Raw genomic sequence first — 18,507 nt, forward strand, 5'->3', positions numbered from 1 at the left:
ATTGTAAACTAACTTGTAATCGTTCACCTAGCATAGCTATACAGCATAGACAAACATAGTAAGTGAGTTGCAACTGAGAAAATGTTGTGGAAAAATGTTCCACTATGCGAATCCAATTATCACTAATTAATACTTAACACTTAACTATATACTAAATAGCACTCTGGAACAATGCGTCCATAGGAGACAATACAGACAGGAGACTTCTGTAGACTGTTGACCTTTATTCCCCATATTGCAATGATAGTACAGCGAAAACAAAGTTTCAGGCTGACAGTCAAGACAATAGGGAGAAGGTGAGGTGTCATCCGCTGGGGATCCCGAGATGGCGGGGGGTCTAATTCTTATATACCTGAAACACATTTCTTGGCGTCCCCACTCGCATCATCCCATATTCTTTTAGTCAATCAGCGTATAGTAAAGTTTATACAATTTTCCTTTGATATGTCAGTGGGATGATATAGATTCTCTCTTGGCAACTCCCTTCTTGACATCTCTATTATGGATGATTGTCGCAAAGTGGTCCGAATTGGCTGTGTGGCGAGTTGTCTGACAGTGTGCACATTGTCCAGTGTGCACATTGTCCCTTTCCGGACCCCGCCAGCTGATGACACCCCCCCTCCCTTGACCATGAGGATCAGACCTAATATGGTGTTTCATCCCATATCGTTCTTTGGTTTGTTTAGATGATCAGTCAAGTTAGTCTAGAAGAAAGTGCATTCAGCACCAATAGATCCCAATGCTGATGCTGGTGTTTGCAGAAAAATGCCAGACACAGGAACACATAAGAACATATGCAATAGGCCCAATGTTAAAGCCTATGAACCACACTAAGATCAAAGGCAGTAGGCCCAATGTTAAAGCTTATGAACCATGAATGCATCCTGTGAATTCTGAATAAAACATCACATATAGTCTGAAAACCACCACAAAAACCAGCCGTACTTCAAGCACAGTGGCCCCATAAATCTCGCAAGAATCGGATGTAGTTTTTTCCTGTTGTTAAAGCAACGCTAAAGCACTTTTCCGCTGTTGCACGCACACTATTTGTTTATCCAGCAAATAACGATGTCGACAGACAATGTAGAGTATGTTGCATGATTTTATGAAAGTATGATGTATTGCAACATCGAAGCAAGTAAAATTTGTAGTTTCTTATGTCTCATTTCATCGAACTATAGGTACGCTACCCGATCTGTTAAAGTTACATACATAGTGCGGTTATAGCCGATAGAGGACCGTGAAGTGAATGCAGAAGTGCTGTTCACCCTGTTACGAGTTGATGAACCGCTGAAATGATTTTGGAAACATTATTTTAAGCTACGAAAAACTCTTTCGTGTTACTTTAATCCTTTGCCTTCACAACAAAAGCATTTTCATTGTGTAAAGGGGGGATAAGTCACAAGACGTTTGTCATTTACAACAGCAGGGAGCTCTACAGTCACCAGAAATACCTAAACCTGCAAGTGTACCATCAAAGCTACAAACACAAAAGTAATGTATCCTACAAATAGGTTGATTTAATTAGGGGGCGTGTGTGTGAGGACCTAGTTTAACAAAATACTGATGAACTAAGGTGCCTTCTTGAAAATGTAATTGTGCTGTAGGAATTCACTGATTCAAAACTTAGAGAGGCTGGAGATACTGAAGACTAGATGCTTTATTTGCAGCCCAAACTGCAACTGGAAAATTGGTCCATGGAGCATCTTGTTTTGACTGGTTGTGTTACTGCTTTTATATTCCAAATGTGTACATTACGCCAACTACAGTTTAGTTTCATCCTATCTAGCAGGAAAGCGTGACAGTGTTGCTACATATCAGTTTAATATGTCAATCCTCCCTTCTTTCCTACTTTTTCTTCCTTCCTTCCTTTACCTCCAAGTCTTTCCAATGGGTAAAAATAAGGTATTTTTACTTATTCAGTTACCCAGATGATTCATCATAGATGTTTTTGCTGTTGTCATATTGCAGACTTGTTGTATTGTGATTAGGACTGATGAACTCATGGTTGATTAAAGTGTCATTTGCAGTCAGTTTTTTCCTGATCAATTCTAATTGATTAGTCATTTGGTGTAGAAAATAGTGTTAATTAATATATTCAGTTTACTGTTGTTGAGTTAGAAACCAGAAAAAAATAGAATCGAAAAAGCGGGAATCAGAATTGTATAATTTTTTTTTATTATTTAAAGTTGACTCAAACTGATTGATGAATTGCCAGAATAGCTAGTGATTTTAATTTATTTTAATAGTGTTCGACTAATTGATTCATTTGCAGCTCTAATTGTGATCTTGGCATCTTGGGCAATATGTCTGTGATTCCCATGATGATTGTCAGTGTTCACTTCACTTTCACTTTTTAGGTTCAATTAGGACAAAATACAACAGCCCTGTCTGCCCAGTATGCCCCATCAATTGGGCCAATAAAGGACAGGCAATAAAGTACTTGATGTGGCCCATGTTTGGGAGAGCAACTGTTTATGGCAGTGACGAATGTTACTATATGTGTCTGAGGTTGACAAAGCTGTTGGAAAAATAACGTCAGCATTAGTTCCAGGACACCAAATGGAGTTTCTTGCTAGCTGTATAAATTACACAGTGGAGCAGCAGCAGCTGCTACTGACAATCAGTTGGCCCGGGTTCAATTCCAAAACGACTCTCGTGAGTCTGTGTTGCTTTGGATAAATGCGCGTGTGAGATACCAGTCAACTTTCTGTTGTGTATTTTTGGTCTTTTTTTGCCTCAATTCAGATAGGACAGTGAAGAGGGACAGAAATTGAGTGGGAGAGAGAAATGAAATGTGAGTCGGATTCAAACCTTGGTCCTAATAGGTGCTGACTACTGAGACCCAAATGGGAAAATATTTGTCAGTCAACTTTTTTTTTATGCCTTTGTTGACAGTGACAGTGAAGAGTGACAGGAAGCGAATGGGAGAGAGAGCGGGGGTAGGATCTAGAAAGGACCACAGGGCGGGAATCGAACCCGGGTCGCCGGTGTGCAGTGCAGGTGCCCCAGCCAGTTGCGCCACAGCTGGGGCCCAACTTTAGCTTCAAGGAAAACACAAGAAGCAATCAATTTAGGCAAATAAATCTTCTCAATGCTGAAGGAAACATTTTTTCATTGTCTAAGTCATTCTTAACTTAGACAATGCTTTTGCATAATTCCCACGCCCTGTCATCTGAGCAGCTTTTGAGTACTTCCAGTGACTAAACTGTTAAGAAGCTACCTGACATTTTGTCTTACAACATCACAATACACCACATCTTGGCTGGGAAATGGAATAATGGCATTACACCCTCTCCCCATTAGCCTTTACCAGGGCCTTGGAAAAGATGAGGGGTGGAAGAAGATCGGCTGCTGCCCAGACAATGACTACCCTTCATTTGTGTCTATAGACGACATGAGCTATCCCATGAACAAAGAAATTCTTGGACAAAATGTCATTCATTCAAACATGACCTTGATGAAGTTTGAGATGAGCAAGAGCAGGACCATCTCCATCAAAGCAATGGCACCCCAAAGACCAGAAATTCCAAATTGACCGTGTATGCAATGCATGCAGTGGAATTAGAGGTGTCAGCGCACTGTTGAATTTCTGCTGACCATCTGTAAGGTTCTCATCACCAAAGTTGAGAAGCCGCAGAGAGCGATCATCAAGAAATTGTTTGGACTCCCACAATGCCTAAATAATGCCACTGTATATTGAAAGGGGGCTTACTAATTTTATGGAAGAACATGGGATAAGACTGACCATGATCCTCTCAAGAACAGAGGCAGACATCCCAGATTCCCGGGTTCAGAAAGTAAAAGTCCCGCCAAGTGTTTGATCCAGCCATTTAGTATCCCAGCTCATCTTAATTAGCAACCAGGTTGATCAGATAATTGGTGTAAGTTCATATTCTCTGCAATTTGCATGTCTGTTTGTTCTGGGCCAAGAGGTGATGTGCCGCATCATCAGTAATTGACATCTCTAAAAAGTGACGTGTGAGTGAGCAGGACGTCTCATTTCTCATATCTGTCTCTCCTTCATTCCTCCATCCTTCTATCGTTCCTTCCTCGTTTCCTTCTCAAAAATAATTAGAAGGAGGGTTTAGGACAGGAGGAAGGACGGGTGGGAGGATGGATAAAACACAAATCTTCCTCACCTCTAGTTCCTCAACTCAGTGGGGTGCTCCTGGGATACCAGTTGTCACCTTCTGTTGAGCCTTCTGAAGGTGTTGGGCTCCAGATGAAAATATCCTGAATTTCCCTGTATGAAGTTCCCTGTGACATGGCTTGCTTACCATTTTTATGGTCTTATGCCCCACACTATAATAATGCTCATCTTATTGGGACAGCCGTGGTGTACTGGTTAGCGCATCGGACTTGTAGCCGGAGGGTTGCCGGTTCGATCCCCGACCAGTCCACCACGGCTGAAGTGCCCTTGAGCAAGGCACCTAACCCCTCACTGCTCCCCGAGCGCCGCTGGTTGGGCAGGCAGCTCACTGCTCTGGGTTGTGTGATTCACCTCACTGTGTGTTCACTGTGTGCTGTGTGTTCACTAATTCGGTTAAATTGGGTTAAATGCAGAGAACTGAATTTCCCTCGCGGGATCAAAAAAGTATATATTCTATTCTATTCTATTCTATTCTATTGGCAACGATGGCCAGTTTTTAAAGAACATTCTCGGCTGTCTTGCCTTCATTATGACCGGTCAGTGGAGGCAGAGAGGTTGGGGGATGTGGGGGATCGAGGGGTGTGTGTGTGTGTGGGGGGGGGGGTAAATCTGTGAACCAAGGTTCCCGTGGTCACTTATCTTTTTTTTTCTTTCACATCCAACACATGCACTTAGTTCAACAAATAAATGGATGGCATAGAACGCTGGTCATTATCGAGAAAATAAGTACCAACAGGGCGAGCCGGACCCCGATGCGAAGCGGATGGGTCTTGTTTCGCCCTGAAGGTACTTATCTTGCCAATAATGACCTGAGTTCTATACATTATCCCCCTTATTATACGGCTACTTGTTAAAACGAGAAAAGAAACTTACCACAATGTGTCTTTAGCAATGACTTAGCTACTATTTCTTGGCTTCCGCTTACAAATAAATAGTTCACCACACAGATAGAACTTGTCTGTTTCAGATGTTGCTTAGCAACGTCTTAGCCTACTAGCTGTCTTTCACTTTCAACGAAATTCCATTGCGGAGTGATACGAAAGACCTGAGTTAGAAGCACAAACTCCATTGCCATTGACAGCGGTCCTCTATTTCAGATAAAATAATGACCGGTAGAACTTTGGGAAATCCCATTTAAGTCAATGGAACGTTCTACTTGTATTGTGAAGAGCCGTATAATAAATTGAAAATAAAATAAAAAGGTGCATGTTTTACTTTTCCCTTTCCTCCAACAGAGACAGCGCCAGTGGAGTCACCTTTTGTTGGTCACGTCCCTTTATGTTCCATTAAAAAGGAGCATATGGAGCAAGGAGGGAAATTTCCACATCTGAAGCTTGACTCGGCCAAACTGCAGGATATATCTCATGACATCAGTAAGACCCTGTCCAAGATGGATGCCCGAATCAAGCCAGATGGTGTGGGAGGTGTCAATCCACTTAGTCTGCTCTCAGAAGAGAAAGGACGACTAGAGAGTCCTCGTCCTTCAACCTCCAACTGTCAAACATCACACTGGCCAGATGAGGGAGTATATGATGATGAGCGACAGAATGTTGTTCAGCAACCTGTAATTCAAAAGGAAAGGAATGGGAGAGAGGAGAACGTTATCATCATTTCTGATGAAGACCATGATGATGTTCCTGAGATTCCAAAAGCCCCAAAAGGTTTTGAAACTGAGAATGGCAAACCTAAGTCACCTCTCAAAAAAGCTTCAAAGATACAGAAACCACAAATACCTATCATTGAGGCGCAACCTCTCCGAAGGAAAGTAAAATGTTACTATGTGACTGCCAAACATGACAAAGCAGAAGCAGCACATTTCAAAGCGCAAGTTGATACACCAAGCACTTCCTGTGTCAACACTGCTGCCACCGTTCCCACTAAGACTGTCCAAGACCAGTCAATTGGGGAGTTCTCAGGATGGAGTAAGCGTAAAAGGAGGGCTTCTGACCAATCGGAGGATTCCTTGGAACATTTGAAACAGCTACGCCTTCATGGCCAGGAGGGGCAGAAGGTTAAGAGATTTAGACGCACCTCCACCCACAAGAAAAAGGGCAAGAATCTCAAGAAGCTGCAGCTAGATCCTCAGGAAATGCAGTTCCACAATCTGAAGCGTGATCAGCTACAGAAGGCGACTGCAACTCCCTTATCTCCGACTCCAACTAAGCATACCAAGAAAGCCAAACACGATATCAGTGAGGGAGAAAAACATGAGAGTGATGAGAAAAAGGGTAAAAATACTGTTTCAATACCTGGAGAACAACCTGTGCAGCCTCTCTCTTCACACCAATCTCCAACATTACAAAGATCCACCTCCTTGCATGAAAAGGATGATGAGTCACTGAAAGCTGACATGTCTTCGATGTCGAGGACCACCACAAAGATATTTAGCGATAGTTCCCGCAGTGATACACTGGTGAAAGATATGACAAAACTCACAGCTCCCAAACCAAAGATTGCCCACCAAGGCCACATGCCTCTGCCACGTGTACCACCACTTAAACGACGTCCATCAGCTCAGCCTGAATTCAGACACCTTCCCATAGCCAAAGTCCCACCTTGTCCCCCTCAACCTCAACCCAAGCAAGTCTGCAAGACTCGTCTGCAGTCACCCCCAAAGGACAAGAGGTATCCCTGCACTGAAGTGCTCAAGTCATCAGGGAAACAGAAGGCGTCCATTCTCAAGGAAAACATTCTGAAGTGGAAGTACAGTTTTTTTAAGGAGTATAAGGAGCTTGGTCCTCCAGAGACTCTCTGTGATCTGCCACTAAGGCTGGTGCCACGGACCTTTCCGTCATTTAAAGACTATTACGACACATTTTTCCCACTACTGCTTACCAACACATTCGAGGAGGTTTGTCCTACATTGTGTCATGTATCAACATACAGTGGGGGGATTAAGTATTTGACCCATTGCTAAAGTTGACTAAAAAGAGGAATATAAAATCATATTTTGACTATTGATCGTAATGCCTTAATTAAAAAAATGAGTAAAAATCCAACCGTTAAGGACACCAATTTTCTTTGTGATTGAAAAATGTTTCGTAAATAAATAAATGTTCTTCCTTAAATACAGGGGGCATAAGTATTTGACCCCTATGTTAAATTGCCATAGAAGCAGGAGGATTTTTATATGTCTCTATTTTTAGAATTGTATAGGGGTCAAATACTTATGCCCCCTGTATTTAAGGAAGAACATTTATTTATTTACGATGCATTCTTCAATCACAAACAAAATTGGTGTCCTTAGCGGTTGGATTTTTACTCATTTTTTTTTTTATTAAGGCATTAAGATCAATTGTCAAAAGATGATTTTATATTCCTATTTTAGTCAACTTTAGCATGGGGTCAAATACTTAGTCCCCCCACTGTACTGTATGCACTACATACTGTATCATGTGTAATCAAAACTGTTTAACAGGTCTGCTTTATACACTAGAGCAGAGGTTGTGTGTTTTTTTTTTTTTTAGTTTCTCCCAGCTCTTGTTTTATTTAATCATTAGAATGTGGATTGGATCACACCTAATTGAGTCAATTTGTGGATTTTAAATTAAATTGAGTAAGTATTTTTTTAATGGAATGTGCTTGGAGTACATTCATCAAGCTGGTCTGGAGGTATGGATGATGTGGAGTGCATTTGCAATTTAATTTGAATTAAAATTGGTCATTTGAACCACCGTTCTGTGGAAGCAATGTTGTGCTCTAGCCTTTGTTAAGTAGTATCATACTTTTGTGCATGCTATTTGTTGTGTTCTAGCCTTTGTTAAACAGTCTCATAATTGTGTGTACAAAGCGATTTGTCTCTGGGCCAGAGTAGTTGTAGTTCAACAAGGCTTTTTGGGATTGTGGTCTGCATTTGCTGAAATAGTGATTCAGCTACAATATAGTAATACACAGGTGTGTTATCTGTCATTATGACTGAAAGTTTGAAGTTATAGGGTATTTCAAAAAAGTTCCTTAGACATTAATTAAGTGACCATTCCTTAATCTTTATAGAAGACTCAATCTTAAAACTCAATCTTTCCTATTCAGAGTTTAACTTGAGCGTTTCATTCTCCCTGCTGTTGTTCCATATCAGCATGGTAATATTGATGTATCAGATTGAAACAAACCTCTTAAACCTCAAACCTCCTTTACATGCAACTATGTTCTCAAAAACATGGTGTTTATACTCGTCATTGTGAATGACAAACATGTACATGTATGTATGAGCATAATGTGGTATCTGAATGTTTATATGTTCTGGTTTGCTTCACAGTTAGTCGGTGAGTGGCTGAGGGAGGGCCGTGTCACACTGAAACTGATTTTTCAGTCTGTTGATTACGGCCCTTTGGATTCTGGCCTCTGCACCATCAACAAGGCCACGTTTATTGGTAAAAAAAACCTTCCCTGATCCTGTCTTGAATGCCCACTTTCTTAACCATCTGCTTTTCTAGTCTTTCTCCTGCATTTGTCTGGCATCTCCACACCAATAAGAATAGCTGACTGTCTGCCTATGTGAAATAATGACTTGAGCCTAAAGGTTTGAGCGATACTAACTGTGTGTATGTGTCTTGAACAGCAAATCTCACACCCCAACAGAAGTCTGAACAGTTCTACCCAAAGGTAGACGACGTTGTGATTCTGTGGCTCCCACAGAACACAGCTTCATATGCTCGCTCACCCTTCAGCGATGAACACAAGCCAGATGATTGTGAACCACAGCCACACTTTGGTATTGTCTCCCACAGTGAAGTTACAGGTATTACCTGAGATCATGTTTCTAGTTTCAAGTTTCAAGAGTATTTCTTTCTCAGGGCTGATGTGGGCGTTGGAGAGCTTCCCAAACACTCCACCACCACCTTGTTCACTCTTGCTCATAGACTGTAGAATGCTGGACGGGCATTCTTATTGGTCCATGTAGCAAGATATTACATGGCCCTGTAGCAAGATATTATGGCCCTGTAGCAAACTGATGCCTTGGATGAACAAAAATGTCCTTGACCTGAAAAGTTTCAGTGTGGCTCAAGGCAGATAACTTTAATCCTCTGCTTTTTTCCCCTATATGCTTCCGTAAGTCAACATAATGTACACTTCCACAGCTATGCAGATGCTATGCAGAATTATATATTTCTGTGGAGCCAACAGACCAAGATGGACTTTGCTCCCTTCTCGCATGCTTAGCCTCCATTAATCAGTGGATGAGCAACAACATTTCAAAGAATGACGATAAAACAGGGGTACTTTAGCTGGACCAAAATCAAAGTGAGATACCGTTCTTAGTGATCTTGGGAACCTGGCACACCAGGTCAAAAATAACAAGTCTAAGTGTCATCTTAGACACAGAGTTAAGCTTCAAGCCCCATAGCTTATTTCTGCCTGAGAAACATTGTCTTTGTAACTCAAAAAGATGGAGAGAAATCAATCATGGTTTCATTTTAGTTATCCTATTAGCTGGTTTTATTCTCATTGAGCTCAATGCTAATCAAACCAGATAATAGGCTAACTGAAATAAAACCATGCGTTATTTTTTCTCAAATTAATTAATTGAAATGAATGCGTTATTTTGACATCCCTATTAATAACAAAAGCATCATTCATAACTTATGTGGCAGTGGCACTGTGTGTGTGTGTGTGTGTGTGTGTGTGTGTGTGTGTGTGTGTGTGTGTGTGTGTGTGTGTGTCTGTCTGTCTGTCTCGCTTGTCTTGCGCATACAGACATACAGAAACTGTATACAAAAGCAGGCTAAAACTAACCCCTGGCTACTATTCTGTTCTATTTTTGCCTGAGGACAGATTTGAGACAAGAGCTGAAGGTACAGACATTTGGCAATGTGTTGTCCGTTGACAAGCAGCAGGTACAGTGTGAGGTGATTGGCAGTATGCTGAGTGCCATGCGCGAGCTCAATGCTCTGTGCCACATTCAAGACAAGGCCCTAATCCAGACAATCCTGGCACCAGATAAGCACTTTGCACATGTCCTACCAGATTCTGAACCCATGGTAAGAGTACATCTTATGTCATCTCTGGGCTTTTGGATGTCAGCATTTTAGCACACACGTGCATGTAATCTCATGTAACTGTTTTTTGCATTTTTCCTTAGTTTGAGGGATGCAATAAAGACCAGGCAAAGGCAATAAATTGCGTTCTTTCCATGGTGATGAGCGCACAGCCAACCCCCAAAATATGTATGATCCATGGCCCCCCTGGAACTGGCAAGAGTGACACAATTGTAAACCTACTCTATCAACTGTCACAGGTAGGTGTGTGTGTGCCTGTGTGTGTCTGTGCGCTTGATATATACGGATTCCCTCAGTTCAGTTCATAACCACTGACCAGCTGCTATGTGACTGTTTCAGAAGCTTGGTGCAGCTGACGGCACAGGGCAGAAGCCTTGGCGCACGCTCGTCTGTGCTCCATCCACTGCCGCAGTAGACAGTCTAATGGAGAAAATCATCGCCTTCTTTCAAAACCTAAAAAGCGCAAAAAGCACAGGTACACAAGAGCACACACATGTGGTTGCTGCTTGTATCTAGTGTAGCTGGCCATAATATACAGGTGATAAACATTGTTCTGTTCTGCACAGGCAGCTGTGGAGACATTAATCTGGTGAGACTGGGAACTGAGAAAAACATCTCTAAACAAGTTGAGAAGTTTAGTTTGGAGTATCAAGCCGACCGACAAATAGGTGAGGCTCCTCACACAGCTACACACATTGCAAACTGAGGTGCCTGGCCTCACTCTTTTCCCCATCTACTCTTTGTCTTGTTCTTTTTACGTATGTGTATGTGTTTGTACTGTATGTGTACAAACCTACAGTATGTATTATTATTATTATTATTATTACTCTCAACATGTTTCCCATGTGGCTTGCATAGAAAAGGCAAAGCAGAAGATTGCAACTCTGGAGCAGAACATACATAACCTGACCGAAATGCATGCCAACTGCCAAACTCAAGAAGAGGTAAGGGTGTGTGTGTGTGTTTGGTCTTTCTGTTCAATTCAGTAGAGTTACATTTACTGAGATCAGGCAATGATCTAATTTAATGACTGACCAATGTAGGGCCCTATATTATACCCGGCCCACTGTACCGCCAGGTGTGGTTACAAGTCTTCTTCCTAGCTTACACCCAATAGATTGATCATTTTTACACCAAGTGCATGAGTTGACGATTGGTCAATTGAACATAATAATAGATGTGGTCAGGTGCATGATCAAAATAGCTGCTCATTACCTCAGGGGTGAGGACGTGTTTGACTTTCTTCAAAGCACTAACTTGTTGCTGCTTTTCTACAGCGTAACAAAGTGCTGGGGAAAAAAGCAAAAGTGGTGGAAACGAGGAAGAGGCTCTGGGACCGAATGAAATTGGTAACCTCACACACTGACTTGCATGTGTAGGGTTCATGTGTACAGTATGCTCTCTCTCTCTCTCACACACACACACACACACACACACACACACACACACACACACACACACACACACACACACACACACACACACACACACATACATACACACACAAAGAATGGACATGGGCCTTTAAATTCATGCACAAGACTTGCAAAAACCATGAGTGAAGTTCTTGAAGAAATGTATTAATTAAACAGGTATAATCAAAAAGAGAGGAATCGTTTTACTCTCATTGAAAAGTTGTAAACGAAATAGATGGTTGGATAAATAGAAAGCAGTCAGTGAATGCACTCTAATGCTGCAATCAAGGTGAACTGGTAGACTCAGACTTCTGTGGTGTTTTTTCATGATTCAAAGGATGCATTCATGGTTTCATAAGCTGTTATACTGGGCCTACTTGATTTACTGCAAGGGTTTCAAGACCATTTCATGTCTTGAGCAGAACCGACTAACAGTCAGGGGAGTAGTATGTGGGAAAGCACCGTAAATACCAGGTTCCTCTTTAGATGAGAGGTGATATCATCGGCTGGTGGGTTCAGAGAAAGGACAAGGCCAGTTGGACACTGCCGGTTATGAAGTAAATCAAGACATGAAAACCCTCCTTACACCCAAAACTGGAACCATGGTTTGCATCAATATAATTGGCCCTGCTCGACGCTGATTGGCTAAAAGATGTTTTTGGATGGTGCGAGAGGGGACACTTCTCGAGGGCCAAGAGGTATAAAAGACAGGCCCCCACCATCCATAGGCAGGATCTCATCGGGGGGGCCTCAGCGGATGACACCTCACCTTCTCCCTATTGCCCTGACGGTTGGTCTGAACATTGTTTGGGCCGTACTATCACTGCAATATGGGGAATAAAGATCAACAGTCTTCAGAGATCTTCTGTCTGCATAGTCTCCTTCGGACACCTTGTTCCAGAGTGCTAATTGGTATATAGTTAAGTGTCAATTGTTAATTGGATTCGAAAGTGGACATTTTCCACGACTGTTCCCTGGGGTCATCATGCTGACATTAATGAAATGACCTGACATTGAACCAGACCCTTAAAGGAACCGTATGTAGGATTTTGGTCAAAACGAGTACTGCAATTACTTTCAAAATACTGTAGAGCGGTGAATCGCCTCCCCCTCCCCTCTGAGTCACGGTTGCCAGCTAGCTGCAGCAGGAACGTAGGCTGCTAACTTTCAATGGCAAGTGCTGTTTTCCTCAGCATAAAAACAGAGAAACGAACTCTGATAATGCATTGCTAACGTTAGCAATGACTACTAGCTGATTTTATTTCCCAAACAATTCCTTAGCCTACCTTTTCAATTCAATGACCCACCTCCTCCATATGGCCAACATACTTTGCACAAACTTGCATAATTTGTTCAACTATCATGAATAGGCTATTTAAAATGTCAATTTACAGTAGCCTACAAGTAAGTTAGCCAAACTGATGAATCTTTACCTGTCCAGGAGCAAATTAACAACACTGACGTCTGTCTTCAAATTCTTCTCCGTTTTCAGCCGTCTCAATCTCCTAAATCCTTGTTTTATTTAGACGTATTTCGGATTCATAACAAGGTCTTTTATACGGAGCCCGGGAAGGGTCAGGTGTGTGAATATTTTTGAGTGAACTTTTGCGTTCCCTCGCAATACTTTTGCGTTCCCTCGCAATAACTTTTGCGTTCCCTCGCAATAACTTGTAGGCTATGTATGCCCTTAAGCCGCAGGTTCCGTTTGCGGTGTGGGAGGGGTAGAGAGGGAGCAAGGGTGTGTGTGTGTGTGCGTGTTGGTGTGTGAGATCGGAGTGGGAGAGAGAGGCATGTTACAGGGACCTGAGTGATGTGAATGTAGGCTATATTATAAAGATCACAAAATAAATCCTCTGATCCAAACCACTGTGCAAGTTAACCTGCTGCTGTTGTGAAGGAGAGAGGGTTAACCCGAGTCAATTCAGTACCTCGGCCCTGGAGCAGCCATAAGTCTCCCCTGAAATCTCAAACTACGTTCTGAGACGTAACTTCTGTTTACGTTGTGTTATGGAAGTACTTTTTCAGTGGATAGACTAGGTAACTGCATACATAAAGCATATAGGAGCATACTTACAGTGAGCCTTCAGACGCCGCTGTTTTGTCTTCCACTTCATCAACGAGAAATTTGAAAACTGAAGAAGCCGTTAGGACTGGAAAGCGCTGGCGGAGGCGGGTCGTGTCCCGTGCGCGTAGCCAAAACGGAGGTGACTGTCACGCGGATGTGGCGGCTTGAGGGCGGGTCCGTTTTGGAATCCTCTGCTGTGTGGGTAACATTGGGCTCCGTACAGTGGCTAGCCTGCTACGTCAGGTTAAAGCACTGTCAACTCCCATGCTGCGCCGAAACAAGCCGTTTTTCTTTAGCAGATGCTTCAGAGTTTTCATGCTTATAATCACATTGTGTCTCACAGACAAATCTGCCAGTATATTGCTGTAGCCTATGTGAGCCCCAGGTTAAAGTAACTTAATAATGTCCAGATTATCCATGAGTTGAACTGCAGTCCATGTAAACCTATATGGTGAGCTAATGCATGGAGCCCAAGTTGACAGGAACACATACAAGTTATTGCGAGGGAACGCAAAGAGTATTGCGAGGGAACGCAAAACTATTGCGAGGGAACGCAAAAGTATTGCGAGGTAACGCAAAAAGTATTGCGAGGGAACGCAAAAGTTCACTCAAAAATATTCACACACCTGACCCTTCACGGGCTCCGTACTTTTAGGTTCCATAACGTTAGACATTTTTTATCCAACACGTTTGTAGCTGCAGCTGTCTATGGTGGTAACTAGCATAGCTGGCAACCCGGATGGCGAAATACTACTGACTTCATGATTCGTAGATAAGTGTAGGGCGGCGCATCAAACCAAAACACAACATAACAACATCAACATCAGTTGAGGGCTGCAACTTCACTTTTAAATGAAAATATCTTGGCCGGACTACTGTTGTCAGTGATATAAGTATTTGAAATTAGCATGATTTCTAAATGTCTAGTGACATATCAGGGCCATTTTATGATTAATTGAAATACATTTCCTACATATGGTTCCTTTAAGTTGTACTTAACCCCTGAACAAATAAACCATCTTCAAATGGTTTGCCATGAGTCTATAGCCCAACAAATGTCACCACCACTACTGGCTTTTAGCCAGAGGTGGAAAAGTCCAGCTTCAGGAAGTGAAAGTCCTACCACATACATCTGCCTACCATTCACCTAAACCAGCTGACTCTTATTAACACAACTCCTCAGCCAGGTAGAGCAGCTAATTGACGACATCACCTGTGTTAAGTGCACAGGTAGAACCAATACATGATTGGACTTTTATTTTTCTGAACCTGGAGCGTTCCACTTCTGCTTTTAGCCAATCAAAAGGCACGTCTTGTCCGTCTCCTGTCCACAGAGCAAAAGTGGGAAGTACAACATGCAGCGCGTCATCCTGCAGGAGGCCAACGTCATCTGCTGCACTCTGAGCACCAGCGGAGGCGTCGACCTGCGGGCGGCCTTCCCCTCCCACCTCCAGGACCACACGCCGTTCAACTGTGTCATCATTGATGAGGTGAGCTTAGGGATCAGCTCTGGCCAATCTACTGGTGAATGTCCGCAGTGTAGTTACATTACATTACATTAGTATACATTACATTAGTTACATAACATTTGACTGATGCGTTTTAATCAAAGCGTCACGACTTACAACATGGTCTACAACATGGTTATCTATAATAATGTATCCGTATTGCGCAATTTCTGTGTGTCTGTGTGTGTGTGTGTGTGTATGTGTGTGTGCGTGCGTGTGTGTGTGTGTGTGTGTGTGTGTGTGTGTGTGTGTGTCACAGGCAGGTCAGGCCAAGGAGACGGAGACTCTGATTCCTCTGCTGTTCCGTTGCCCCTCCCTCGTCTTGGTGGGAGATCCTCACCAGCTCCCACCAACAGTCATATCACAGGTATTGTCTACTTACAGGCGGTGATAAGTAAACAGTAAGTAAGTCAGTAGTAAGTCAGTAGTAAGTAAGTAAGTAAGTAACTAGTAAGTAAGTAAGTAAGTAAGTAGTAAGTAGTAAGTAAGTAAGTAAGTAAGTAGTAAGTAAAGTAAGTAAGTATTTTACTTATGGATGGAGATGGAGACAAATTGACAAGCATGATTTATTTGAGAGAATGTGTGTGTGTGTGTGTGTGTGTGTGTGTGTGTGTGTGTGTGCGTGCGTGCGTGCGTGCGTGCGTGCGTGCGTGCGTGCGTGCGTGCGTGCGTGCGTGCGTGCGTGCGTGCGTGCGTGCGTGCGTGTGTGTGTGTGTGTGTGTGTGTGTGTGTGCGCGTGTGTGTGTGTGTGACACACAGAAAACAAAGGAACTTGGGTTTGACCAGTCACTGATGGATCGAATTTACAAGAGTGTACATGGTCTGAGCCCCCCACACACCCACTTCCTGAGTCAGCAATACAGGATGCACGTGGATATCCAAAACTTCCCCTCCAAATACTTCTACAGAAACCTACTGAAGGCGGATGGGTGAGACGCACATCTTTGCTGTCCATGCATGTCCTCCTAAAGCTAATGCTTGACTGGTGGCAAATTCATTTTGAAATGGATTTAATAGATTACAGGATTGACAAACCGTTTCTGTCAGTTGGTAAACAGAAATCCTTTTGCACTGCCAGTCATTTCTATCTGTCAATCCATCAACGCACACACAAACCAGCATACACTCATAAACACACACACACACACACACACACACACACACACGCGCGCGCACACACACACACACACACACACACACACACACACACACACACACACACACACACACACACACACACACACACACACACACACACACACACACACATACAAACAGAAGCACACATATACACAGAAGCAAACATACTCATGCCCACACTCATTTACATGCACAAAAGTTGCAAGAGTAGGTGATGGAGTAGGAGATGGAGACAAATTGACAAGCATGATTAGCGTGGAGAGAATGTGAAGGTGCATGACTGGACAGTGGTCAGATTGTATACCACTCTGCAGTACCTCTAGTTACCAATATCATAAGTTTAGCTTGGATCAAATTGTTGATAAGTGTATATTGGGATCATGACATACTGTATTTCTTATTGCAGTCATAGCTCAGTTTTGGTATATTTGACAGATGCTTTGTGTTATTGGTATATTTGACAGATGGTTTGTGTTATTGGTATATTTGATAGATGGTTTGTGTTGTTGGTATATTTGACAGATGCTTTGTGTTGTTGGTATATTTGAAAGATGGTTTGTATTGTTGGTATATTTGACAGATAGTTTGTGTTATTGGTATATTTGACAGAATGGTTTGTGTTGTTGTCATATTTGAAAGATGGTTTGTGTTGTTGGTATATTTGACAGATAGTTTGTGTTATTTGGTATATTTGACAGAATGGTTTGTGTTGTTGGTATATTTGACAGATGGTTTGTGTTGTTGGTATATTTGACAGATAGTTTGTGTTATTGGTATATTTGATTGAATGGTTTGTGTTGTTGTTATATTTTAAAGATGGTTTGTGTTATTGGTATATTTGACAGATGGTTTGTGTTATTGGTATATTTGACAGATGGTTTGTGTTAATGGTATATTTGACAGATGGTTTGTATGTTTTTCAGACCGATGGCTCAGAGCCGCTGCTGTAGTGACTGGGCCTGTGAGTCCTACAGGGTGTTTGATGTTGCTGATGGACAGGAGACAAGTGAGAAGGAGTATGTCATCACCGTAAAGAAATATTCAACAAAATAGACTTCTCTTGCTCCTATATAAATATGTAAAGTGGTTTGTATGCCTATTTTAAATCCTGTTTGTTTGTGTGTGTGTGCATGGCAGCTCCTTCTTCAACACTACGGAGTTGGACCTGACGGTGGAGTTGGTGCGGTTGGTCACTAAGCGCTACCAGGACCGCAATCCAAACAAGCTGTTCAGTGGGGTGGTTGGAGTCATTACTCCCTGCAAGGCACAGAGGTTTCGGATTCACCAAGCCCTCCAACGAGAAGGCTTATCAAAGTTAGTGTCAGACCAGACCACCAAAGCTTTTTCCCCACATTCAATCCCACAGTATCACTAGATGTGTTGGCTTTAATATTGGGTTCTGGGGAATTATTTTTACTGTATACACATTGAGTGTTGTATGTGTATTGAATTTATTGTTTTTGTGTTTTTGTCTTGTCTCCATGTTAGGGGAGTGATGGTGAACACAGTGAATGGATTTCAGGGTAGAGAGAAAGATTGTATCATTGTGTCCTGTGTCCGATCCAGCAATAACGTGGACTCCATCGAGTAAGTCTGTGTGATTGTGTACACATGTTAATCTGCAAGCAACAGTGCCTGAAGACTTTTTTTTACTAAATTGTGACCTATTTGAAAATAAATAAAGCAAGCACTCAACAGTTTCTTTTACTTTTTTTTAATCGCCTCACAGACGTTTCGGGTTGACACCCTTCTTCAGTGTGAGAATCGCCACATCTCACACTGAAGAAGGGTGTCAACCCGAAACGTCTGTGAGGCGATTCAAAAAGTAAAAGAAACTGTTTGAGTGCTTGCTTTATTTATTTTCAAAATCTTTGTTTGTATTTATTATCAAGTGAGTTTAAGCACCCAGTTGAAGCACTAAGGTGTTGAGCGTGCTTCTTTACATCTTCTTGTTACCTATTTGGACATTTTCCACAACATCACTTTGACGTTGTGCTATTCTGCAGCTTTGTTGTATACTGTACGTGTGCAAACTTTGTTTTTAATCACCCTTAAAAGTCCTTAGCAGAGATAATAACAGGCTTAATGACAGTCATAAGATGCATATGGTTCATGAGCTGTAATATTGGGCCTACAGCATTTGCTGTAGGCTCCTGTGTCTGCTGCTTTGCTGTAAGCGCCCCTGGGCCTGCTGTACGCGCTGCACACGTGTGTGGAGCAACTTGATTTA

General features: G+C 42.3%; 1 protein-coding gene across 1 annotated transcript in view; it reads left to right on the forward strand.

The window, feature by feature from the left end:
* Positions 1 to 18,507, forward strand: part of LOC134100318 (probable helicase senataxin) — a 30,225-nt gene that overhangs the window by 9,861 nt on the left and 1,857 nt on the right. The window contains exons 2-16 of the mRNA XM_062553437.1: positions 5,389 to 7,004; positions 8,409 to 8,523; positions 8,712 to 8,891; positions 9,926 to 10,131; positions 10,233 to 10,388; positions 10,489 to 10,624; positions 10,716 to 10,817; positions 11,008 to 11,093; positions 11,427 to 11,498; positions 14,964 to 15,119; positions 15,397 to 15,504; positions 15,897 to 16,066; positions 17,201 to 17,293; positions 17,415 to 17,591; positions 17,766 to 17,864. Coding sequence (XP_062409421.1) covers positions 5,454 to 7,004; positions 8,409 to 8,523; positions 8,712 to 8,891; positions 9,926 to 10,131; positions 10,233 to 10,388; positions 10,489 to 10,624; positions 10,716 to 10,817; positions 11,008 to 11,093; positions 11,427 to 11,498; positions 14,964 to 15,119; positions 15,397 to 15,504; positions 15,897 to 16,066; positions 17,201 to 17,293; positions 17,415 to 17,591; positions 17,766 to 17,864 — 3,407 coding nt within the window. The 5' untranslated portion in view covers positions 5,389 to 5,453. The remainder of the gene's footprint in view (positions 1 to 5,388; positions 7,005 to 8,408; positions 8,524 to 8,711; positions 8,892 to 9,925; positions 10,132 to 10,232; positions 10,389 to 10,488; positions 10,625 to 10,715; positions 10,818 to 11,007; positions 11,094 to 11,426; positions 11,499 to 14,963; positions 15,120 to 15,396; positions 15,505 to 15,896; positions 16,067 to 17,200; positions 17,294 to 17,414; positions 17,592 to 17,765; positions 17,865 to 18,507) is intronic.

The sequence above is a fragment of the Sardina pilchardus genome, chromosome 14 (genome assembly GCF_963854185.1).
Source record: "Sardina pilchardus chromosome 14, fSarPil1.1, whole genome shotgun sequence".
NCBI lineage: Eukaryota > Metazoa > Chordata > Actinopteri > Clupeiformes > Clupeidae > Sardina > Sardina pilchardus.